Source organism: Atheta coriaria, unplaced genomic scaffold (genome assembly GCF_025399875.1).
Source record: "Atheta coriaria isolate IRGN ID8LTWV9N9 unplaced genomic scaffold, Caltech_Dcor_3.1 hic_scaffold_7_pilon, whole genome shotgun sequence".
Taxonomy (NCBI): Eukaryota; Metazoa; Arthropoda; class Insecta; order Coleoptera; family Staphylinidae; genus Dalotia; species Dalotia coriaria.
This window is the reverse complement of record NW_027045449.1, coordinates 2,949,839-2,975,101: the sequence shown is the minus strand read 5'-3', so window position 1 is coordinate 2,975,101 and position 25,263 is coordinate 2,949,839. Positions and strand designations below refer to the sequence as shown.

Below are 25,263 nucleotides of genomic sequence, written 5' to 3'. Positions count from 1 at the left end.
GCGTTAATTTTAAAACAGGACATTTAGCGCCATCTATGCAGCATTTTATTGTATGACAGGCGCATAGTTCAAACGTTTAGCATTTATTTATACCAAAAAAAATATTTAGAAGTGCTCTAAGTAATTTTATTCTGAATGTCATCCTACAACACATTATCCAGCTTCCAATAACTTCAAATTACCTTCTACTAACAATCGATTGCGTACTTCATTAAAACATGAACCATCTTTATGTACATTATACTTATATAAATAACATTACAATTAATTAATAAAATTAGCAGTCTTTTCGTTTGCCTTATAAATAAAATCTCATCGTGACGTTTAGTGTAATAATTGATAGTCGTCCCTAATGTGCAAGAAAATAATTCCATATTGACAAGGTGCTTCTAACGTATTCACATAGATTAGTACGTTATAGTAGTACCTTAGTTTAATTCAAGTTTATTTAAAAGATAAACAAGTATCACGCACGCGCTCAACTTGGGAGCTCCATGGGTCAGAGCTCCTCGGGTTGGGTGAACGTGGAGAGGACGGTGATCGAGAGTATTTGCTAAAATTCATCGTGGAAGCTTCGCGCGGTGTCCACCATCTTGGATTTGAGGAACAGATTCGGGTGCGAGAGTATTTCGTCTAAAGAGAGCATGTTGTCCTGATCGTTATCAGCAAGAGCCAGGAGAGCTTCAGCTTCATGTTCACTATGTCGTGGACTCTGCGGAGCAACATAACGAAGCAATTCACGGCGGTCAGCTCTTCCATCGCCATTTAAATCGACGTTTTTACGAAACTCCGCGCGGCGTTCGTTTTCATCTTGACGGATTACAACTGTTTCATCTTCAGCACCTAGAGTTTTATGATTTATATGATTTAGTATAATATTTTTAGAGATTTTTGACTTTTACCTTCAGTTTGAAGAATGGCAAATTCGTCTTCCGTTAGTAATTCATCGCCATCTCTGTCAAATTTGTCATAGAGCTCATCCACCAAAGCCAAATGATTTGTAGCGCTAGATTCAGGGTGAGTGAATGCCAAAAACTCGTCCAAAGTGAGAGCATCTGGATTGGAACGTGCTGCTTCCATCCACGAAGCTTTATCTCTCATTATTTGCTCTAAAAAGTTAATATTTAAATAAAAAATGTTATAAGGTATTATATCTATATTCTGTTACCTTTTAATGACCTTTCTAATCCCTTGTGTCGTTTTTCATCATGGTGCTTGACATACTTCCGGCTAAAACCGCGCTTTTTCAAAAAGTACGCATGATATTCCTTCCAGGTGACGACGCCATTACGGGGGTTCCTATCAATCAGCGTAAAAAGGCCATAATTATTGCTCACCGCCCAAGAAATATGCTCGACGATTTTTCTCCGAATCCATTCAGCCAACTCACGCGAATCCAACTTATTGTTTTTGTCTTTATCCGCTCTAAAACAAAACAAATAACGAGACCCCCATTAAAACTTTGTGATGAAAGTTGCCAACTTTACTCTACTTGTCAAACAAGTTAAATTACTCTATTGAAAGATTTGCCATTGTTTCTGGTGACTTACTTTCGAAAAACTTCCTCCAGAATTTCCGCCTGATCTTTATGCAAGTTCTCTTTATTATCCACGTTAATCAAATACTCATTCCTCGGATCATTCATCGGATCCGCGTTCTTTTCATCACCGCCTCCACTCGGGTTTTATTATTATCATCCGAATTGAAATTGCTATTCTTCAATCGAATCTCAAAAGTATCTTCAGCGCCTAGTCGAATATCCATCGGAGAATCATTCGGGATCCGAATTCGAATATGTGGTTTAAGAGGTACCGATAGCAGCCAGAAGGTGAGCATCAGGCCCAGATAGCAGAAGATTGGAAACGGAAAGGACCAACGCTGGCAGAGGAGAGAACGTGTTACTGCGATCGGCCGTTTTGCACCCATTTTCCACGCGTATTCACTGAGATACATTTACACTTGAGACACTTTTACACAAATTATTAATACTTGTTTGGAAAGTATTGCGGTTTATTCATTATAAAGTTATCATTTTGCTGATTTGCAAATGTTTGAGCCGTAGACGAAGTGAGCAACGCGGTGGAACTGGCCGTGGACGTTATTGTTGACTGCGTTGTCTTGTCGCGTTCTGCTTATCTTAGAGTGTGTGGTAGCGGTAGCACTTTCTAAATTTCATTCAATTCCATTCGTGTTGCGTTCGTTCTCTTCAACACCAGGCAATGCGTACACGAGCCGCGGGCGAGTTGAGAAGGTCGAGGTGAAATGTGCCCACATTTCATGCACTTGCGCTTACAATTCGCACTCCGTTCACTTCGGCACACGGTAGTAACTCAAAAATGCTCGAAACAGCCAACCAAGTAAGACACTAAATCGAAAGTGTAATGGGTATTAACATAAAACAGACGGTAGTGTAATGTATAATGTAATAAATAGCAGAATGACCTGCATACAACGCGCAGCGTGAATGTGGACTGATTGATTTACGCTAGTGAGGGTTGTAAGAGTATTGTTAGGTGAAAATGTGGATGAAAATCGAAAGGGTTGCGTGTGCGGCGATGTGTGATTTCGTTTGTGTGTGGGTGCGATGTGTACGGGTACGAATGTGCAATGTCGGCTGCGCCGGGCATGAGGAAAATCTCGGCATCCTTTCTGTGCTAAGGGGTGGATTGTAGAGGGGATGAAAAAATCGAAATTGTACCTTTCAATGCTTAAAATGCGGACCACTAGATGGCGCTGTTGTAGTTATGTTGTATATAAATGGATATTATTAAAAAAAAATTATTTATTTGGTTCAAAATTATCTTCATCACGATTATCTTTCATTTCAATCACTAAAATGTAATTTACTGCAATAATATCAAGCATAATTGAGATTATATTGTTGCAACTATAAAATCTATACATTTTGCTTCTTTACATGTAATTACTATTTTAATAATACTAATGCAGAGGCACAAATAAATAATAAATAACAAATCATAGTTGGTGCTCAAATTACATGCGGTACAGTACCATTATTGCTATTTTGTTTAGGTTTCTCAGCCTCGTCGCTTATATCTAAAGTGACATTAACAACTCCTTTCATTGACATGTCTCTGTCGCCATTTGCATAACTTTTTGTAGTTCCCGAAGAGTTTTGCTTCAGGGGAATGTTGAGTTTTTCTTTTAAAGATTTAGGCAACCCACATAAGAACTCATGTACTACTGGTGAAATTAAATCTGTGTCGACATCATGTGGGTCTTCGAATCCCGTGAGATATGAAACTATCATACCGATAATTATGGTTACGAGGAAGCCAATAGCGGAATACCAGAGGAAGGAAACTCTGTATAGGAAAAATACTTCAGGTGGGTGATGAGAATCTTCATAGACAATAGCATCTGGGGTGAGGGAGGTAGAATTTAAGCAAGGGCATTGGTCAATACTAGTTTCCTTGGGTGTATCATGAAAGTTACCACTGGCAATTGCTATTTGTTGACCAATTCCCATCCAAACGATGAGGACCATTGAGGTGACTGTTCCGGCAATAGCTCCCTGTAAAATATTCATTGCATTTTAAGTATTAAATGACTTTGATTATGTTGGCTAATAATTACCTTAGTATTAGCCCATGGGAAAAACATCCCCAATGAAAACAACCCAAAGGTGACACCTCCAACCATACCGTTGAAACTAATCGCGGCTTGCATTACACTTCCAAGTTGTTCAACAACAAAAACAAGACCAAAACTGATTGCACCATAGATAATGGAAATCCATTTGGCCCAAAGTGCTCCTTTGTCTCCTGCTAATTTATATCCACACGCACCTCCGATGAAGTCTTGCATGGTAACAGCAGCGAGACTGTTCAGTGCGGAGGCAACAGTACTATAAACAAGTACCTGTTGTGTTAATATTGATGAATTCTATTGATAAATAACTAGACATACCCCAAACTAGCTGCAAATATTCCCGCAACAAAGAAACCTGTAACTCCTCGCATGTGCCCCATTTCTTCAATGACATACAACGGAAGAAGTTCATCAGCACTTTTGATGTTACCAGCATGAATTGGGTCACAATGGCGGTAATGGGCAACCATTATCATGCCGGTATAGAAGTTGATTGTGTAGATTAAAATTAGACCAAAACAAGAGAACCATAATGCCCTATGAACAAAAGAAAACAAAATTATAATCACTTTAGAATGTTTTAGGAATAATTGTATTACCTGCGGACCTGGGAGATCTTCTCAACCGACAAATACTTCTGAATGGATGCCTGGTTAGAACAGAACATGGTCATCCAATAAAAGGTCCCACCCAGAACAACCGACCAGAAACTATGACGAATTGTAGGATTCGGATTCATACTATAAACATTACAATTAATAAAAATTTATAAAAATAATTTTAAACAGGTAATTTTATGTTTACTTACTCAAAAATCTCCAATCTTTCTGTCCTGTAATTACTGGACCAAATAACACCAGCCCCCCCTACAAATTTCTCCCCATAGTAAACGATCAACATAATGGAACCAATCAACACCGCCGCTTGGAAGGTGTCTGTCATGATCACAGCTTTCATTCCGCCCTGAGACGCGTAGAATATGCACACAATGTAAACAACGGTAACAGCAAGGTAGACATTCAATCCCGTAACTAAATACAACAAAAAATAATTAACCTCTTTGATAAATCTAATTTCCAAACAAAACTAACCATGACTTAAGGCTAATGCAGGAGCATACACAGCCACACTAGTATAGAGTACCATTTGAAGTATATACAACCCACTAGCCACGTATCTAGTATGCGCATTGAAACGCATCTGAAGGTATTCATAAGTTGAAGTCAACCTAAGTTTCATGTATACTGGTAGGTATAATTTGGAGGTCAAAGGGACAACGAGGACGAATGCCAGACAGATCATCCAGTATTGCGAACCATGCTGGTACATTTCCGCTGGGTTGCCCAAAAGTTCTATAGCCGTGATGAAACTAAATACAGAAACAAAATTATTGCTGGAGTGTGTGTGGAGTGGAAAGTGGAGACAGAAAAACGACCGCCATTAATAATTTAAATCTGCGATCGTCGCGGCCGCTTGTAAAACGTATCCAGATCAAACTAGAACGAACTAACTGTACAGCTTCGTGTCACTGCAAGCAAACTTGCAACAAAATCAACCCAATCTCTCTGACGTACTTAAATTTACCATTGATATTGTCAATTTAAATCTTAAAATTTTTTGACGTCATTGGTGACGATTTGCAATAATTGATTGTTATTCTAGTCATGATCCTGTGGTCCTTACTATAATTTTATGATGACTGTTTTTTTATACATGTACGCATTGTGTTTGAGTTATTAAACAATTGTAAAATTTCGTATATGTGTGAAACTTTATCTCAAAGTTAATTTATGCGATGGTATTTATATAGGTAACTAGTTATTTCTACCTATTATTAGCTTACCTTGCTGCAAGTGACATTGACATTGGCACTGTACCCATGGAGCTACCGCCTAGGAGAAAATCGTCGCTCGTTGTTTGCTTATCACCGAAGAAGCCGTAAAACACGCCGATACCGCATGATATGCCAAGCATGGCGCCCAGGACAAGGTAATCTGCCCATGAGAAACCGTTCTTGAGGGTTTCGTGACCATTCGCGCATTGTGCATTGTTTTCTTTCACTACTAAACTCAATCAAAATATTTTCAATTAATATCAAAGGTTTATATTAAATTAATATTGGTTTAATGTTTATACCTGTATAAGTAACGGATGAATTATGTTCGTTTGATAAAACACAGCATATTGTTGATGTCAAGATCAATAAACAAAGTAAACTTTTATCGGATGTAAATTTCAACATATCGGCGACGTTTTAGAAAAGATCTAACACCTGCAAAAGTATAAAATACATATCATTAATTTCATTGGAATTTAAATTAATGCTTTGGTATGTTTTACCGCGAATCGAGATTTTGTAATTATTAGTTATCCAGTTGCAAACTATAGCATTAAACTAATTAAGAACTTCAGTTTAATTTATTGCAATCATGGATTTAGTCAAACTAATATTACACGTGTACTGTTATAATACTATTCTTTAAATAATCGGTTTTTGTTATAAATTTGAATTATTTTTTATGTGTTCATAGTTTTTATCGGTCAATTGTTAAGTACCAAAATATTTTCAATTTGTTTACAATTAAAAATCAATAAATCTCAAGTGTTTTTGTTAGTTTGAAAGTAAACACATAAATCAGGCAGCTCAGATTATAAAACTATTTTTGAAATCTATAAATTTGGTATTTGCCAATCCTTATTTGCAAAGATTTGTTTTGCAATTAATTTTTACGAATGTTAAATATTGACCTATTAGGTTGACCACACAAAAAAATTAATTGCTTTTGGCATGAACAATAAATTAGCACAATTAAATACTGTTTAAATTAAGTTGTTAGCACCTGTTTAAACAAATTAGCTACCATTTAAACTATTGAATGAACTCTAATAGACATTTTTATTCAATAATTGGCTGCAATTTGTGGTTTTTGTACTAATTTATAATACCTATAATTTGTAAATGATGATTGAAGGTATAATACCCTTTTGTTAATTACTAAATTATTTTTTTTAATAAATAAAGGTAAACCGTAAATAAAATAAAAATACTTACATGAAATTATTAACTAAATCACTTTTTTATTTGTTTTAAATATACCACAACCACGCACAAAAATTTGGAACTATCAGAAATTAACAAATTATTTTTACATTTATACTCTGTCGCTGGCAGAGTGAAGAAATGTACGAAATTGTATTTGAATAATTTCGCGATTCGACCGACGGTATTTCATTCGCGGATATTTAAATCCACAAAACGCTCAGCAATGGAAAAATCGCAAAATTGAAAATCAACTTTTCTTTTCACTTCAAAACTTGATTTAATTTTGTATGCTGTTCTTTTATTTAATTTCAAAGACAAGTTTTGTACTGTGTTCTTCCGGATGCGCAATGTTTAAGATCTCGTTATCAAATGATCGAAATCAATCGGCAAACGTTTCGTTTTATACAACGACTTTTTAACTTTGACACACATACAACACACACGAAGCTTTTCAAGTGTTTCGTCGCACTCAGACTTGGCTGGTTTGCGACTATTGCTCGAAATGCGAACCGTGGCAGAATGGCAGCTGGTTTTTAAAAGGCGCGCGCTGCGTTGTTAACAAATTGCGCTGGGCGCAATCGAGAAACGTGCCCAGAGAGCCACACCAAGATTCGGGTAATAACTGGTAGGATGGTATAGCTAATTGCTTTTTACACATGAAAGTCAAGACAAACACTCAATCATTTGGTATCTGGTCGATTAACAAAGTAATTTGGAGGAAAATCAGGAAGTCAAGCAATATAGCACTACACGCACTTGTTCGATTCGTTGATTTAGTTATTTATTTGTTTGTTTGATGTGTGGTGCGTCACGTGCGTATTTGGTGGAGTCAGATTTAATTTGGTACTAGGATGTTACAACAAGTGCGGAATAACGCGGAAGAAACCATGAAAATTTAAGTATTCATTATCTTAAGCTCGTGTAAATGTCATCGTTCATCGACTTCAAATAATTATAATCAAAAATATAGAAAAACGCGTTTTATTTGAAAGTTAAACATTAAAAATGCGTAAAAAACGCCTTTTATACATAACTGTACATGTTTTTAATGTTGACGTTGAATAAAACGTTTATAATTATAAAAAACAAGATTTTTGACTGAAATTATTGATTGTGTGCACAATGGCTGCTATTTTGTTGTGTTTGCCATTAAGGATGTGCTAAAAATACTTTGACATAAAAAAGTACATATTTTTAATGCCAACATTGAATAAAATCTAAATAATTATAAGAAAAACACAATATTTTGACTAAATCCATTGATTTTGTGCAAAATACCAACCATTTTGCTGTGTATCTTAATGTGGCATATGATTAATTTAATATTTTAGATGATTAATGCTTGTTTGGAAAGTTGAGTGTTTTTAAGCTTTAATTACAAATATTTTAACACTTTAATTTAAAGATAATGACAAAAATATCCTTGCACAAAAGATTAGTTTGAAGTATCTGCGTATCCGACGAGTTTTAATAGAAAACTCGTAAAAATTAGTTTAATGGCTATTTAATTCATTAAATGTTTGTCAAAATTGAAGATTGTTTACTTTTTGTAAAACATAAACAAAGGAATTCCGCAAATAGATTGAAATGTGCTCATTAATCACAATTTTACGACAATTAGACCATTTTGACCTTCGCAAATTTAAGAAACAGCAATAAATTCAAAATTCAGACCAGGACAAACTCTAAACTCATCTACTAATCATAATATTACATCAAAAACATATTATTTGTATATTTACTGTAAAAATATTTCATAAAAACATTTCGTTAGTGTTGCAAAATAATCATACATCGTGTTAAAGCAATTACCTACATGAAACATTAGTGAGAGTAGAAAATAGTCCTGATCTGATTTTGTTACACATTAAACGCTTCAGATTGTTGCTTGTTGCGTCTAACAACAATGCAAACTGCCATGTGTGTGCGCGCAGCGCTGCGACATATTAATTCTAATTAAAAACGAATTTTGGTCAGAACCAACTGGTTTGTACTTCTTTTAATCGCCACCGAACGCGTCGCACGTCGAAACAATGCGCAATAGAAACCAAACCAATCGAAGCAATTTATCTATCAATACGAGAAGCATTTGAGCATTTGTTACGTTCAAAGCAATGCAGTGACGAATATGTTTTCCCTTCGAATGCTCATCATATATATTAATGCTCCACTACTCCAACTTCTCCACGAGGGGGATAATTATCTGCCTAATTAGATAGAACTTTAATTAAGCATGCCATTCCAATCCTAGTATATAATTTGGTAGCAATTTAAATGTTTGTGGTTTGATGTGTAGTTTGCTAGATGATATGATATGTGCACACATATCGGGAGTTTGCAATGATTTATCATTTTTACTTAGAATTTATTTGTGTTTGACGCGCGTGCGCTGCTTGCTGAGCGTTGTGCGTTGCATTGATAGGTGAATTTTTCTTCCGATGCGTCGCCGGCGGTCGCAACCGCCGCGAACCGGAATCGTTTAGTTTTTTTGAGCCGCGCTTGAAATTCCCCAAAGTGAGTGTGTTTTTCACAATGGATGTCTTATTTTTTACGTTTTACCTTTTTTATGTGGACATTTCATAAGCGTCGACACAATGCACGAGTGTAAACACTTTCAACTTTTTACATCACATCACAAACATCATAATAAAAACAGATTCATTAATTTTTATGGACACGTGTAAACAGAAGAATAATACTTCAAGGAAATTCGTGATGAATTTATGACCTATTTTTATTAAATTAATACAAACAATTAATCATTAATCAAAATATATTTGAAGAAATAATTACTTCTTTGATCTGATTTCATGCATGACAATGGTTCCTTTTAATTATTTTTTAAAAGCCAAGGTTGATAATTTAGTAATAATAAGATTAAGAATTGATTGATTTAAATAGAAATATTAATGTTTAATATTTAACGAGTATTATCTTTGGTTTTAGTTAATTATTTCAAGAAACATTTACTTTGTAAAGTCAAATTATTTTGGAAATAATAAGATTCCTGATATTTTCTATTTGATTTTTTCTTAAACAATGATTGAAATGCGGAAAAGTAAATCTATATCCTCATTGATTTCTGAATTAATTATTTACCTACGGCGACGTAAATGCATAAATTTAAAACCAAATAAAACCAATTCAATATTCATTACCACGTATTGAATTTCATGTTGTGCATAAATTATAAACGTGAGCCTTCTTTGGCGTGATACGCGCGTAACTAAATAGCTAACAGCAATGATCATTTCGTATACTTGCGGTGTAGGTGAATTTAGATGAAATTGATGCCTCAACGTTTGTAGATTTGTTGCAGGTAGCAGCATCTACACGGTTAAAATTATATTTTTAAAATTTAGTATGGAATTAATTGCCATCGGGGCCCGGATTATTTGCCCGCGGCGTATTTCTCTGCCACGGGGTAAGTCCATTCGGTCCGATCGCTTGCATCAATGGCTGCGGCGGTTCAATCTGGTTCGTTCCAATATGATCCGCGATATTACGCGGTTCCAACCCACGTTCCAACGTTTATTTCACCGATTAAATGACTTCGATCGGCGTACAAGGTGTGCTACTACCTGAACAAAACTACATCACGTTTGGTAGCGTGTTGAACAACGTTGTTTCTATAAAAATACACTTTTCTTTCAATATTTATCATGTTTTGGTAGAAAGACGGGCCTGAATTTATGGTTTAAATTTAATTTTGATCGATAAACAGGTCCAAATTATTTTATTAAAATTATTTTCGTCTGAAAGACAGGGTCGAACTTTTGAAATGAGTACTTCTTTAGATGATAATCTACGGACTATTCTCTATAAGATAGGACAGTTAAAACAGAAATCTGAGAGTTGAAATTTTAATTCTTAAGAAAAAAATTGCTTGATAACTTTTATCGAGGATTTTCGATAATTAATATCTCTTAAACTAAAAGCGATAGCTATTAACGAATTGCTGATTATGAAATATTGGAAAATTTTCTATCAGATAAGATATTAAAATGATTAAAATTTGTGGGGTAAAAGGTTTAAAAACGTGGTTAAAAGTGCTAAAAAGGGACATTTTTCAATTTTTGACGCTTTTTTTCAATTGCGAATATCTCGTAAACAAAAGAGATAAACAAGAACGAATGGCAGGGTCTTAATCTACCGAAAATTTTCTATAAAATGAGCTTGTTAAATTGGAAATTCGAATTCGGTCGCATATATCTTTTGAACTATACGCGCTAGCGACCAGCCGATCAAAGATCCCAACATTCATAAACAATGTACTATTGAATATAATTTGAGACTGTTTTTTGACAGTTTATTTAACAAAAGTGGCTATAATTTATTGAACCACATTGAAGAGTACTTCGCAAACTTTTCAGCAATGGGAGGTTTTCTTGCTAATCATTCTTTAATTTCTTCGCTAATTAATATGACAGTATCATATGTCATTGTTATAATCCAAAAGTACCAAACAAATTGAATGGAGAAGTATTACAAAATATACTATGCTACAGTTATCTACCTGGTGTCCCCAACTTGATGTTTACGCCGGCTGATAATTTTCTTTCCTGTTTAGTCGGTCGTGCGCGGTGGTGTCGTGACCACGTGTTTTGTTTGTGAGTCTCTCTTCATAGTTATTAATTGCGTGTCTTGAAGTTTTAATGTGATAATGGTATGGACAACAATGAATTTCAGCGAGTGTGTATAATTTGTAGGTACCCTCGGAAAACCTACAAAAATGGCCTTTTTGTGTTTTTTGCTCGGGTAATCTTGTGGTTTTTCTATTTTAGCGGGCGAACGCCATAACGCAGGATAACGGTTCTCTCCCCAAATTGTAGGTATTAAAATTCTTTATTATATTCATATATAACTTCTTGGTTTAAGACTCGGAAAACCTACAAAAATTCCTTTTTTTGTGTTTTTTGCTTGTCTTATTTTGTGTTTTTCTTTGTTTTAGCGGGCGAACGCCATGTCGGAGGACAACCGTTCTTTTACCAAATTGTAGGTATTAAAATTCTTTATTATATCCATATATAATTTGTAGGTTTAATCCTTGGAAAACCTACAAAAATTCCCGTTTTGTGTTTTTTGCTCGGCTAATTTTGTGTTTTTTTGTTTTAGCGGGCGAACGCCATGTCGGAGGACAACCGTTCTTTTACTAAATTGTAGGTATTAAAATTCTTAATAATTTTCATATACAATTTGTTGGTTTAACCCTTGGGAAACCTACAAAAATGCCCATTTTGTGTTTTTTGCTCGGCTAATTTTGTGGTTTTTCTATTTTAGCGGGCGAACGCCATATTGCAGGACAACCCCTTTTTCACCAAATTGTAGGTATTAAAATGCTTAATAATTTTCATAAATAACTTGTAGGTTAAACCCTCGGAAAACCTACCAAAAAGCTCTTTTTGTATTTCTTGCTTGGCTAATTTTGTGGTTTTTTTACTTTAGCGGGCGAACGCCATATCGGAAGACAACCCTTCTGTCACCAAATTGTAGGTATTAAAATTCTTTATTATATTCATATATAACTTGTAGGATTAACCCTCGGGAAACCTACAAAAATGCTCTTTTTGTGTTTTTTGCTCGGCTAATTTTGTGGTTTTTCTGTTTTAGCGGGCGCACGCCGTGTCTGAGAACAACCGTTCTTGCACAAAAATGTAGGTATTATAATTCTTCATAATTTTCTTATTTAACTAGTAGATTTCTCTCTCGGGAAATCTACAAAAATGCCCTTTTTGAATTTTTTGCCCGGCTAATTTTGTAATTACCTTCGAAGGACTAATTTATGCTTGTTTTAGGGATTTTGCACCTGAGTCTGACATCGTAGAAAGACCATTCGGGTATCAGATTGTAAGTACTTAGTTCCTTTATCATTTTCCTAAATAACTTTTATGATTATCGTACAAATTGACCCCCAAAATTGCATTTTTATGTTCGAAGAACTAATTTTTTATGGTTTTATGAACTTTGCACCTGAGTCTGACATCGTAGAAGGACCATTCTGGTATCAGATTGTAGGTAAATAGTTCCTTTATCATTTTCCTAAATAACTTTTATGATTATCGTACAAATTGACCCCCAAAATTGCATTTTTATGTTCGAAGGACTAATTTTTTATGGTTTTAGGAATTTTGCACCTGAGTCTGACATCGTAGAAGGACCATTCTGGTATCTGATTGTAGGTAAATAGTTCCTTTATCATTTTCCTAAATAACTTTTATGATTATCGTACAAATTGACCCCCAAAATTGCATTTTTATGTTCGAAGGACTAATTTTTTATGGTTTTAGGAATTTTGCACCAGAGTCTGACATCGTAGAAGGACCATTCTGATATCAGATTGTAAGTAATTAGTTCCTTTATCATTTTCCTAAATAACTTTTATGAATATCGTACAAATTGACCCCCAAAATTGCATTTTTATGTACGAAGGACTAATTTTTGCTTGTTTTAGGGATTTTGCACTTGACTCTAGAAGGACCATTCTTGCATCAGATTGTTAGTATTAAATTTCATTATCTTAAATAACTTTTGTGATTATTACATAAAATGTTTCCCAAATTGTATGCTTGTGTGTTTTCTTTATTAAAGAATATTTTTAAGTTTTTCGAATTATAATTATTTTTGTTATTTCTACCTTATCACATATTCATATTTAACGATTCCTTAAACCATTTATTTTGAAAAGTGCATGCTAGTGCCATCTATCAATTAGAAACTACAACAACCGAAAGTTTTGAGCTTCGGCCCGTCGCCAGTGGAGGCAGCACATTACTAGTTGCCGCCAAAACTTTATCGGCCTCCTCAACTTTCTGCGTTCCTAATATTCAATCTTTATTTTGTCGACTCTGAGGGACAAAATGACAGAAAATTTGGACTCGAAACAGTCGAAACTCAGATTTTGGTATTAGGATCGCAGGAAGGGCGAGGAGGTAAGTAAATATAAGAGGCGGTAACTATTAATGGCGGGAAAAATTAATGTTTAAAAATCTTTATTCAGCAAATTCGGTTTTCGAATTCTGTAGGCTCTCGACAACTAAGAGGGCTAGAAAATTAAGAAATATATGTCGGATACACCTCCTCCTCAACTACATTAACAACATTCCAATTTAAATTACGCGCCATTTATTACAAAACAAAGTATGTCTTAGCTTAAACAATACGAATTGAATCGGCGTAACGGGATGAGTTCTGGGTGCGCGCTCAACGGTGCTCTCAGAGTGAGTGTCTTCATACATGATTCGCCTTTCCCTCGAAACCTTCGAATCCCTTCTGCGCTTGTCGCTCTTACTCGAGACACACACCCAGACCACATCGATGCAAGACTGCACCTCCATTAGCTGATTCATCTTCTTATGTCTAGATGGCGTCCTTGTTCGTATTCGAATCCGACACGGCCATCCTGCGCACACACGTCCTCGTGTGGCTTATTCTGTAAAACAAAGTAAATCTCAGAATCTTGTTCGAAAATTTTAATCACTCGGTCATCTCTGACCACATCTCTGTCATATCTCTCTCATATGCAGCAATATTACATTGCATAAACAACTAATAGATTTGAATCATAAACCTGAAATAACATGTACAAAACCACTACAATGGTTTTCAACCCTGCACAATCACAACAATGATTTGCAGTATCAAGCACAATCACTACAATGATTGACTTCTAACAATTTCACAACCACTACAATGGTTGGAAATTCTACTCAGCCACTACAATGGCTGGCAGTTCACAACTAATCACACCAATGATTAGGTCTCATGTCACACAACCACACCAATGGTTGGCAACCTACTCAACCACTACAATGGTTGGCAGTTCACAACTAATCACACCAATGATTAGGTCTCATGTCACACAACCACACCAATGGTTGGCAACCTACTCAACCACTACAATGGTTGGCAGTTCACAACTAATCACACCAATGATTAGGTCTCATGTCACACAACCACACCAATGGTTGGCAACCTACTCAACCACTACAATGGTTGGCAGTTCACAACTAATCACATGATTAGGTCAATGATTAGGTCCCATGTTACACAACCACACCAATGGTTGGCAACCTACTCAACCACTACAATGGTTGGCAGTTCACAACTAATCACACCAATGATTAGGTCTCATGTTACACAACCACACCAATGGTTGGCAACCTACTCAACCACTACAATGGTTGGCAGTTCACAACTAATCACACCAATGATTAGGTCTCATGTTACACAACCACACCAATGGTTGGCAACCTACTCAACCACTACAATGGTTGGCAGTTCACAACTAATCACACCAATGATTAGGTCTCATGTTACACAACCACACCAATGGTTGGCAACCTACTCAACCACTACAATGGTTGGCAGTTCACAACTAATCACTCCAATGATTAGGTCACACGTTACACAACTAAACAAAAAGAAAAAACAATTTAGTCATAAATGGTACACATTATAATTATCCATCAAACTACAAACCGTCTCATACTCGAGAAAAACTTACATGCCGTTACAAGTACTACAGCTATTACACTCCCCGTGCAACCCTTCCAATACTCCTACGTAGTATTGCCTAACAATTCCTCTGCCGCGACTTGTGCGTCCGGCATCTTTCTTAGTCGATCGTGAGCGTACTTGTACGTTCTCTTCGAACTTAACGACTTTAATTTGTATCTATCATTTTCTAATACCTCTATTATTTCATAAGGCCCTTTATACTTGGCTTCTAGCTTAGTTTGATTACGCTCCTCATTTTGTATGAGCACAAATTCTCCTAATGAGAAACGCTTTATTTTTGCTTTTGTCTTGTCAAATCTTGCCTTCTCGTACTTTGCCGATTTTTGAATTCGATCAATTGCCACTTGTCGAATTAAATTAAGATCTACGTCATGTTCCGCGTTATCTACCATCATTGCCAACGGTCTCGCTACTTTCCCTATTAAGAGTTCTAAGGGGGACGTCTTTGTAGTTTTATTAATTGTGCAATTAATTGCTAATTGAATATTTCCTAACTCATTCTGCCATGACTTATCTGGTGTAATTTCGATTGCCGTTAACATTGCTTTTAAAACGCTCATCACTCTTTCCACTTGGCCGTTTGCGCGCGATGCTCCCGTCGCAATAAGATGTAGGTTAATATTTTTTTGAATTACAATAAGTTTTAAAATCATTACTGGTAAAACATCTACCTTGGTCGGCTATTACTCTTGTTGGGGCACCAAACAAACAGACAGCCTTATTTAATGCGTCGATACAGCTGTGACTATTGATATTTTTTGAGTGATGTAGAAAAACAAATTTTGTGAAAGAGTCTATTAATACGAAAACATATTCTTTGGTATCATTCTTTCCACTTAGCTTGCCTGTTGCGTCAATATGTATCGTATTCCATGGGGTAGTAGTCTTTGGAATAGGGTGTAATTCTGCCTGAATTTTGCCTGAATGTGGTTTACTGAGTTTACAAGTGATGCAGTTATCTACAAAACGCTTGACAAGTCGTGACATTCCTTGAAACCAATAGTGTTCGTAAATCTTTTCGAGCGTCTTATCCGATCCTAAATGCATTATTGACTCATGAATATTATTTATGACCGACCATTTCATCGAGTGAGGAATTATTGGTAGGCATAGAGACTTTCCGTTTCTTTGGATATGTCGGTGAAGAATGCCCGATCTTAACTCGTATGTCGCCGCTATGTTTTCGTCTAATGTGTTATTCGCTAAGTCTAATTTTAATTTCGAAATCTCTTCATCTTTCAACTGTTCTGCAAGTAGCCAATTGTCTTGTAGTTCTGCTAAGTTAACAATTTTCAGTTCTTTTCTATTTTCCATGCGCGGTGGGTTTTTATTTTCGCCTAGGTGGTTACGTGATAGAAAATCTACATGTGCCATTCGCTTTCCCTCCTATACTCTATGTTAAATTCAAACGCTTGCAAATACGCCCACCATCGATGTACTCGTGGTGTTAAATCACATTTCTTTTGTGCAGCTTTTATGGAATTACAATCCGTAAAAATTGTAAATTTGCGTCCGCTTAGATATTGACGAAAATGTTTAATGGCGTTCACTATCGCAAGTGTCTCTAATTCATACGAATGGTACTTAAATTCTGTCGGTGTTGTTCGCTTGCTATAATACGCAACTACATGTTTCTTCTGTTCCTTTATCTGCATTAAAATTCCTCCATAACCGTCTAGACTTGCGTCTAAAAGTTCTTTGACTTTCCCACGCATTGATTCTCTTTCTTCGAATGAGAGACGATAAGGGCGTCTTTGTACTGTTTTTGTTGAGTCTATAAGTCTGATCTCAAGTGTGCCCGTGTTTACGCGCGTTAATGGCATTTTGGTCACAAAGTATTCAGAGAAACTACTTATCACGCTTTCGAGTTTTGCTTTTTGACAAGCTGAAATATGTGTGTCTAGATTCTCTAATTTAAAAGTTGTGTTGTCTGGAACACACGAGTGGATGTTTTTCAAAAGCTCTTTTTTAAGTTGAAATGAACTTTTAGTTATTATCGCAGTAAAATTTTGATTCAAAATCTCACGACCCAGCAATACGTCATGAATCAAATACAAATCAGGCAAGACGTGAAACAAGATCTCAGCATAGTGACTTTGAATTTCAACTTGACATAATATTTGTTCAAACGAATTTACTTTCTCGCAGAAATTTCGTGCAATACTTTCTTTTACTAATTCTCTCCATTCTCTCCAGAATCCAAATGAAAGGGTTACGACTCACCGTTATGCTTAAAAGTACCTCCAGGTAAATCAACTGCACAGACGTTGACCGTCTTGACAGAACCCTCATTCTTCCTGCAGCGGTTGGCGAAGTGTCCGGTCTCACCGCATTTGAAGCATCTCCCGCTGTTTGACGCTCCCGATGTGGACCGCTGAGGGGTGAATTTCTGGTCTTGTCTCCGCTTCTCGGGGCAGTCAGCCTGTCGATGTCCAAATTTATTGCAGTTGAAACACTTCGTCATCTTGGGTTGGAATGATGAAGTTCTTCGCATCTTCTCCGGGCGTTGCGAAGCATTGTCTACTGCGGCTGGTCGTTTAAAAGAGAGTGCTTGTAACTCCTTTTGTAATTGCTGTCTCGTCTGAATTTCGTTGGTAAATGACATACGCTGTACTCGATTATCGAATTGAGCAATATGCGTTAATATTGTCGCAGTAGCGATTTGCTCGATGGACGCATCTTTCCAGTTAGTCATCAGCGAATTGAAAAGTCGCCCCGCGTAAGTACTCAAATTTTCATCACCTCGTGGCCTTCCATTCTGTAGATTTATTAGAGACGCAGTCATCGTCTCTGACTGAATAAATCGTGCGGCAAACTGTGATTTAAAATCTTCCCACGAAATATCCGGGTAGGATATCTGCGACAACCACGATGATGCTGCACCCTTCATTGCTCTGCTTAACGTCATAATTAGTTTGGCACCCGTCAAATTCTTGTCACCAATACATAACTCTGCCATGGAACACCAAGCACGCGCGTCAGCATCACGATCATCCGGATTAAATTCCGACAAATTAAATTGTTCGGTCACCTGGGGTTTTATCAACGCTTCAATAAGATTACGCATATTGTTATTTTGCACTTGTAATAACTGACTCCACTTTTCTTTATCATTGTCACTTTCTCTATCGCACTTTTCACTAGATCGCAAATTAGATCGCAAATTGGATCCAGATCCCACTTCTGATGTCGGATACACCTCCTCCTCAACTACATTAACAACATTCCAATTTAAATTACGCGCCATTTATTACAAAACAAAGTATGTCTTAGCTTAAACAATACGAATTGAATCGGCGTAACGGGATGAGTTCTGGGTGCGCGCTCAACGGTGCTCTCAGAGTGAGTGTCTTCATACATGATTCGCCTTTCCCTCGAAACCTTCGAATCCCTTCTGCGCTTGTCGCTCTTACTCGAGACGCACACCCAGACCACATCGATGCAAGACTGCACCTCCATTAGCTGATTCATCTTCTTATGTCTAGATGGCGTCCTTGTTCGTATTCGAATCCGACATATATATTATATATCATCATCACCGGCAATCCAATCTTCAATTTCTTAGACACTATAAACCAGAATGAATAACAGAATTGTAAAATATAAAATATTATAAGTTGCCAAAATATAACATACATTCTTGGTATTTCAGTCCAGTTGACACATCCATCTTCAGTAATCAAAACATCATCCTCAATACGTACTCTACCAGTACCACGGAACCTCTCCACTTGCGCCGTATTGGGCATCTCAGGAATAGCCAATGCTTCATCCAACTAGAAAATATTTATGCAAATGAAATATAAATATACATAAATTAAATTAATTATTCTTACAGGATCCATAAAGACTTCCATTTAGGGCACCATGCGAAGGTAGCGGTAGAAGTGACTCCCATTCAAGGTACCGTACAATTTAGTGCAAGAACGGCAGCCCCACGACATAGCGTTCGCTGGCTAAAACAAAAAAAAAACACAAAACTAGAAGACCAAAAAACACAAAAAAAGCATTTTTGTAGGCTTCCCGAGGGCTAAATCTACAATTTATATATGAGAATTATAAAGAATTTAAATATCTATTATTTGCTAAAAGAACGGTCGTCCTACGACATGGCGTACGCCCGCTAAACACTAAAAACCAAAAAATTCGACGACCAAAAAACACAAAAATGACATTTTCATAGGTTTCCCGAAGGATAAACCCACAAATTATGTATGAAAATTAAAAATAATTTAAATACCTATAATTTGGTGAAAGAACGGTTGTCCTATGACATGGTGTTTGCCCGCTAAACACTAAAAACCACAAAAACACCAAAAAAGACAAAAAGAGCATTTTTGTAGGTTTCCCGGGGAATAAACCCACATATAATACATGAAAATCAAAAAGACTTTAAGTATCTATAATTTGGTGAAAAAACGGTTGTCCCACGACATGGCGTTCCAGAGCTAAATACTAAAAATCATAAAATTAGCAGACCAAAAAACATAAAAAGGGCATTTATTTAGGTTTCCCGAGGAATAAACCCACAAATTATATATGAGAACTATTAATAATTTAAATATATTATCTATAATTTAGTGAAAGAACGGTTGTCCTTCGACATGGCGTTCGCCCGCTAAACACTAAAAACCAAAAAATTAGCCGACCGACAGACACAAAAATGGCATTTTCGTAGATTTCCCGAGGGATAAACTCACAAATTATACATGAAAATTATAAAGAAATTGAATATCTATAATTTGGTGAAAAAACGGTGATCCTACGACATGGTGTTCACCAGCTAAATAGTAAAAACCACAAAACTAGCCGACAGAAAAACACAGAAAGGGCATTTTTGTAGGTTTCCAAAGGGTTAAACCCACAAGTTATACATGAAAATTATAAAGAATTTGAATATTTATAATTTGGTGAAAGAACGGTTGTCCTACGACATGGCGTTCACCCGCTAAACACTCAAAGCCACAAAATTAGCCGACTATTAATATCACTTAAACTAAAAGCGATAGCAACCCACGAATTGCTGATTATGAAAAATTGGAAAATTCTCTATCAGATAAAAAGTGACATTTATCAATTTTTGCCCATTTTATTCAATCGCGAATATCTCGTAATGCAGCGTCTTAATCTACAAACTATTCTCTATCAGTAAATATAGTTAAAAGGATAGTTAAAGGAGAGTTAGATAGATAGTTAAGGATAGTTAAGTTAAGTTAAGGGAAATCTGAGAGATGAAATTTTCATTCTTAAAAAAAATTGCCAAGGGGGGGTGCATGATACTTTTTTTAAATCAAGCACCCCGATACTTTTTTTCGACGATTTTCAAAAATTAATATCTCTTAAACTAAAAGTGATAGCTACCAACTAATGGTTGATTATGAAAGATTGGAAAATTCTTTATCAGATAAAAATATAAAATAATTATATTTCTGTTGTTACGGAGTGGTTTATTAGAAGATGCGTTCAACGTACAAGCAAGTAAGTAACTGAATATACAAATACATTCTACGTTCAATTGTTAATTCGTATATATCAGACCGACTCTTGATCGTGACTATCCTCGCACTCTTGATTGCGACTATCCCCGCACTCTTTTGTTTCTCTTGACGACAGCCGTCGGAACGGATGCTACGATCGCAGTCGGCGCGCTTCAACAGAGTAGGCAACCAAATTTGTATACGTTGAACGCATGTTCTAATAAACCACTCCATAACAACATGGTTTATTAGAACATGCGTTCAACGTACAAGCAAATAAGTAACTGAATATACAAATACATTCTACGTTCAATTGTTAATTCGTATATATCAGACCGACTCTTGATCGTGACTATCCTCGCACTCTTGATTGCGACTATCCCCGCACTCTTTTGTTTCTCTTGACGACAGCCGTCGGAACGGATGCTACGATCGCAGTCGGCGCGCTTCAACAGAGTAGGCAACCAAATTTGTATACGTTGAACGCATGTTCTAATAAACCACTCCATAACAACATGGTTTATTAGAACATGCGTTCAACGTACAAGCAAATAAGTAACTGAATATACAAATACATTCTACGTTCAATTGTTAATTTGTATATTTCATACGCACTCTTGATCGTGACTATCCTCGCACTCTTGATTGCGACTATCCCCGCACTCTTTTGTTTCTCTTGACGACAGCCGTCGGAACGGATGCTACGATCGCAGTCGGCGCGCTTCAACAGAGTAGGCAACAAATTTGTATACGTTGAACGCATGTTCTAATAAACCACTCCATAACAACATGGTTTATTAGAACATGCGTTCAACGTACAAGCAAATAAGTAACTGAATATACAAATACATTCTATGTTCAATTGTTAATTTGTATATTTCATACGCACTCTTGATCGTGACTATCCTCGCACTCTTGATTGCGACTATCCCCGCACTCTTTGTTTCTCTTGACGACAGCCGTCGGAACGGATGCTACGATCGCAGTCGGCGTGCTTCAACAATTTCCAACAGTAAAGGTCGATAAACGCGACTAAAAGTGCTAAAAGTGACATTTTTCAATTTTTGCCAATTTTAATCAATCGCGAATATCTCGTAAACTAAAAGAGATAAACAGGATCTGATCGCAGCGTCTTAATCTATGGACTACTCTCTATCAGATAGGATAGTTAATAGGGAAATCTGAGAGATGAAATTTTCAATCTTAAGTTAAAATTGCCAAGGGGGTGCTTGATACTTTTTTCGACAATTTTCAAAAATTAATATCTCTTAAACTAAAAGTGATAGCTACCAACTAATGGTTGATTATGAAAGATTGGAAAATTCTCATCATATAAAGATTAAAAATAATTATATTTCCTACAGTAAAAGGTCGAAAAACGCGACAAAAAGTGCTAAAAGTGACATTTTTCAATTTTTGTCAATTTTATTCAATCGCGAATATCTCGTAAACTAAAAGAGATAAACAGGATCTGATCGCAGCGTCTTAATCTATGGACTACTCTCTATCAGATAGGATAGTTAAAAGGGAAATCTGAGAGATGAAATTTTCATTCTTAAGAAATAATTGCCAAGGGGGTGATTGATACTTTTTTCGACAATTTTCAAAAATTAATATCTCTTAAATTAAAAGTGATAGCTGCCAACTAATTGCTGATTATGAAAGATTGGAAAATTCTCTATCAGATACGTGCATGTGTGTGCTTGTGTGAGTGTGAAATGAGTGTTAATCGCTCACTCGTCATTTCCCAATAATTAGAATCAATGGCACTAAATGTAAGCTATACAAGAATCGGATAAAAGCATATAGAACGTATACCATAAAATGTAATAGCAATCGGAGAATACGTCTCCACAATAAAAAGAAAGAGAAATAAAAATACAAATTACAATCCGATCCACCCTCTCGACAATATCAATGGCCGCCTAGATCGCGTGTAAACCCGAAAAAATAAAAACATTTCTCGCATTTCCTTGCGCAACGAGTACTACGGTGCACACACACAACTTTCAATATTACTTGCGTTACGGAATTTTCTTGCAATAACTTTCGATACAGGAGATACAGAATTAAATTAGGCATCTGAGGAAATTATTTCGAACTAATTTTGACACCGCGTTCGTGTGTTATACTAAAAAACTACAATTCCTAGCGCAACGAGTACTACAGTGCACACACACAACTATCCATATAACTTGCGTTACGGAATTTTCTCGCAATAACTTTCAATACGGAGAGATACAGAATTAAATTCTGCATCCGGAAAAATTATTCCGAACTAATTATGGCACCGCGTTCGCGTGTTATGCTAAAAACTACAATTTCTAGCGCAACGAGTACTACGGTGCACACACACAACTTTCAATATTAATTGCGTTACTGAATTTTCTCGCAACAACTTTCGATACAGGAGATACAGAATTAAATTAGGCATCTGAGTAAATTATTTCGAACTTATTGTGACACCGCGTTCGCGTGTTATGCTGAAAACCACAATTCCTAGCGCGACGAGTACTACAACGCACACACACAACAATCAATATAACTCGCGTTACGGAATTTTCTCGCAATAAAATTCAATACAAGGAGATATAGAATTAAATTCTGCACCTGAAAAAATTATTCCGAACTAATATGGCACCGCGTTCGCGTGTTATGCTAAAAAACTACAATTTCTAGCGCAACGAGTACTACGGTGCACACACACAACTTTCAATATTACTTGCGTTACTGAATTTTCTCGCAATAAAATTCAATACAAGGAGATATAGAATTAAATTCTGCACCTGAAAAAATTATACAGAATTAATTGTGACCCCGCGTTCGCGTGTTATAACAAAAACACTACAATTCCTAGCGCAACAAGTAATACGGCGCTCACACACAACTATCAACATAACTCGCGTTACAGAATTTTCTCGCAATAACTTTCGATACATGGAGATACAGAATTAAATTTTGCATCTGGAAAAATTATTCCGAACTAATTGTGACACCGCGTTCGCGTGTTATACTAAAAAAACTACAATTCCTAGCGCAACGAGTACTACGGCGCACACACACAACTTTCAATATAACTCGCGTTACGGAATTTTCGCGCAATAACTTTCGATACAAGGAGATACAGAATTAAATTATGCAGCGGGGAAATTATTTGGAACTAATTTTGACACCGCGTTCGCGTGTTATACTAAAAAAACTACAATTCCTAGCGCAACAAGTAATACAGTGAACAACACAACTATCCATATAACTTGCGTCACGGAATTTTCTCGCAATAATTTCCAATTCAGGAAGATACAGAATTACATTCTGCATCTGGGAAAATTATTCCGAACTTATTGTGACACCGCGTTCGCGTGTTATGCTAAAAAAACTACAATTCCTAGCGCAACAAGTAATACGGCGCACACACACAACTTTCAATATAACTCGCGTTACGGAATTTTCTCGCAATAAATTCCAATTCAGGAAGATACAGAATTAAATTCCGCATCTGGAAAAATTATTCCTAACTTATTGTGACACCACGTTCGCGTGTTATGCAAAAGAAACTACAATTCCTAGCGCACCGAGTACTACGGTGCACCCATACAACTTTCAATATAACTCGCGTTACAGAATTTTCTTGCAATAAATTTCAATGCCAGGAGATATACGAGTATATAGACAGGGCCGTCGAGAGCCAGCGGACCCAAGGGAAAATCCGCGGGCCCCGGCAATCGTTAATATTTTCCTAATTTTTGTGTTGGCGATTTACGAGCGATAAGCCGGGCCCCGGGGAATTTATCCCCGTTGACTCCCTCTCATTGGTCCTGCTGGTAGGGAGTACGTAATAAATAGAAAACTTGTTTAAAACAGTAAATGTAAATTTGACCGATAAATATAATTGAATTATAAACTTACCAGTAACTAAATGAAAACATAAATTAAAACAAAAATATTTCATACAATTAAATTATGTTATAATTAACAATCAGCACAGAACCTGTGAATCTGTGCTGTTAAGTTAAAAATACTCACACGAGCCTGATGGATCTTTCTTAATGATGAGAATCAACATGGGGGCGATAAATATCCGATTAATTTAGCAACCGACACCAAGCACAGCGCCGAGTGAAGAATGTTATCAAATCCACTATCACGTGACTTGTAATATACATAATTTTAGAATAATAAAGTCCAAATAAACGATATAAGTGAATGCCGAAACTGCGTAAACAACGACGGGACAATATACGATAAGAAAGCAAGAGGTGAGCAAAGACGGCGCGCGTCGACGGCACTAAACTAAACTAGACTTTGCTGCATGCAGCAAGTTGATGCGGCGCTAAGAGACAGCACGCGGGACACATGTGGTAAAAACGTTGTTTACACCGAATCGCAGATAACAGCATTGCATACAAAACTATTGTCGTGCCCACGTTTGACGACAAATATAAAAATAAGCCATATAACTCGATTTTAAGATTATTAGTGCACCCTAGTGCCATCTATGAATGCGACAGATACTAGTCCTACAATTTAGGCTATTATAATCAATAATTATAAAATATTTTAAACAAAAAGTTCGATCCTGCCTTTCAACAGAAAAGATTTTAAACAAAAATGTTT

General features: G+C 36.3%; 4 protein-coding genes and 1 long non-coding RNA gene across 25 annotated transcripts; 1 reads left to right on the top strand and 4 right to left on the bottom strand.

The window, feature by feature from the left end:
- Positions 1 to 104: 104 nt before the first annotated feature.
- Positions 105 to 2,626, bottom strand: myd (stromal cell derived factor mayday). The gene is given in 5 exon segments (XM_065307539.1): positions 105 to 843; positions 903 to 1,109; positions 1,169 to 1,425; positions 1,551 to 1,693; positions 1,696 to 2,626. Coding segments are annotated over 5 exon segments (1,155 nt in total). The 5' UTR covers positions 1,954 to 2,626; the 3' UTR covers positions 105 to 553.
- A 231-nt stretch (positions 2,627 to 2,857) lies between these two features.
- LOC135795752 (sodium-coupled monocarboxylate transporter 2-like) lies at positions 2,858 to 7,171 on the bottom strand. The gene is made up of 9 exons (XM_065307536.1): positions 6,665 to 7,171; positions 5,749 to 5,884; positions 5,456 to 5,675; positions 4,704 to 4,981; positions 4,421 to 4,643; positions 4,212 to 4,352; positions 3,931 to 4,149; positions 3,598 to 3,868; positions 2,858 to 3,535 (listed from the first exon to the last, which is right to left on the bottom strand). The coding sequence occupies exons 2-9, from the start codon at positions 5,852 to 5,854 to the stop codon at positions 2,990 to 2,992; spliced, it is 2,004 nt and encodes a 667-aa protein (XP_065163608.1). The 5' UTR covers positions 5,855 to 5,884; positions 6,665 to 7,171; the 3' UTR covers positions 2,858 to 2,989.
- Positions 7,172 to 10,987: 3,816 nt separating this feature from the next.
- LOC135796221 (uncharacterized) lies at positions 10,988 to 13,258 on the top strand. Of its 21 annotated transcripts, none has more exons than XR_010549271.1 (12): positions 10,990 to 11,321; positions 11,440 to 11,483; positions 11,607 to 11,654; positions 11,771 to 11,814; positions 11,936 to 11,979; positions 12,101 to 12,144; positions 12,266 to 12,309; positions 12,451 to 12,502; positions 12,593 to 12,670; positions 12,779 to 12,834; positions 12,943 to 12,994; positions 13,107 to 13,258. XR_010549271.1 is itself a non-coding variant. In XM_065308151.1 (10 exons), exons 1-9 carry the CDS (start codon positions 11,319 to 11,321, stop codon positions 12,791 to 12,793), a joined length of 342 nt encoding a protein of 113 aa, XP_065164223.1. In that variant the 5' UTR covers positions 10,990 to 11,318; the 3' UTR covers positions 12,794 to 12,834; positions 13,107 to 13,258. The 21 variants fall into 21 exon arrangements, 1 of the variants encoding a protein (XP_065164223.1); XR_010549269.1 differs by having other exon boundaries at positions 11,936 to 11,983; positions 12,593 to 12,666; XR_010549268.1 differs by having other exon boundaries at positions 10,991 to 11,321; positions 11,936 to 11,983.
- Positions 13,259 to 14,685: 1,427 nt separating this feature from the next.
- Positions 14,686 to 18,701, bottom strand: LOC135795842 (uncharacterized). Its single transcript, XM_065307641.1, has 2 exons — positions 17,396 to 18,701; positions 14,686 to 15,029 (listed from the first exon to the last, which is right to left on the bottom strand). Exons 1-2 carry the CDS (start codon positions 18,417 to 18,419, stop codon positions 15,007 to 15,009), a joined length of 1,047 nt encoding a protein of 348 aa, XP_065163713.1. The 5' UTR covers positions 18,420 to 18,701; the 3' UTR covers positions 14,686 to 15,006.
- Positions 18,701 to 20,976, bottom strand: LOC135795843 (uncharacterized). Its single transcript, XR_010549163.1, has 4 exons — positions 20,715 to 20,976; positions 19,009 to 19,128; positions 18,809 to 18,948; positions 18,701 to 18,740 (listed from the first exon to the last, which is right to left on the bottom strand). It is a non-coding gene; the product is annotated as an uncharacterized lncRNA (long non-coding RNA).
- Positions 20,977 to 25,263: the final 4,287 nt, after the last annotated feature.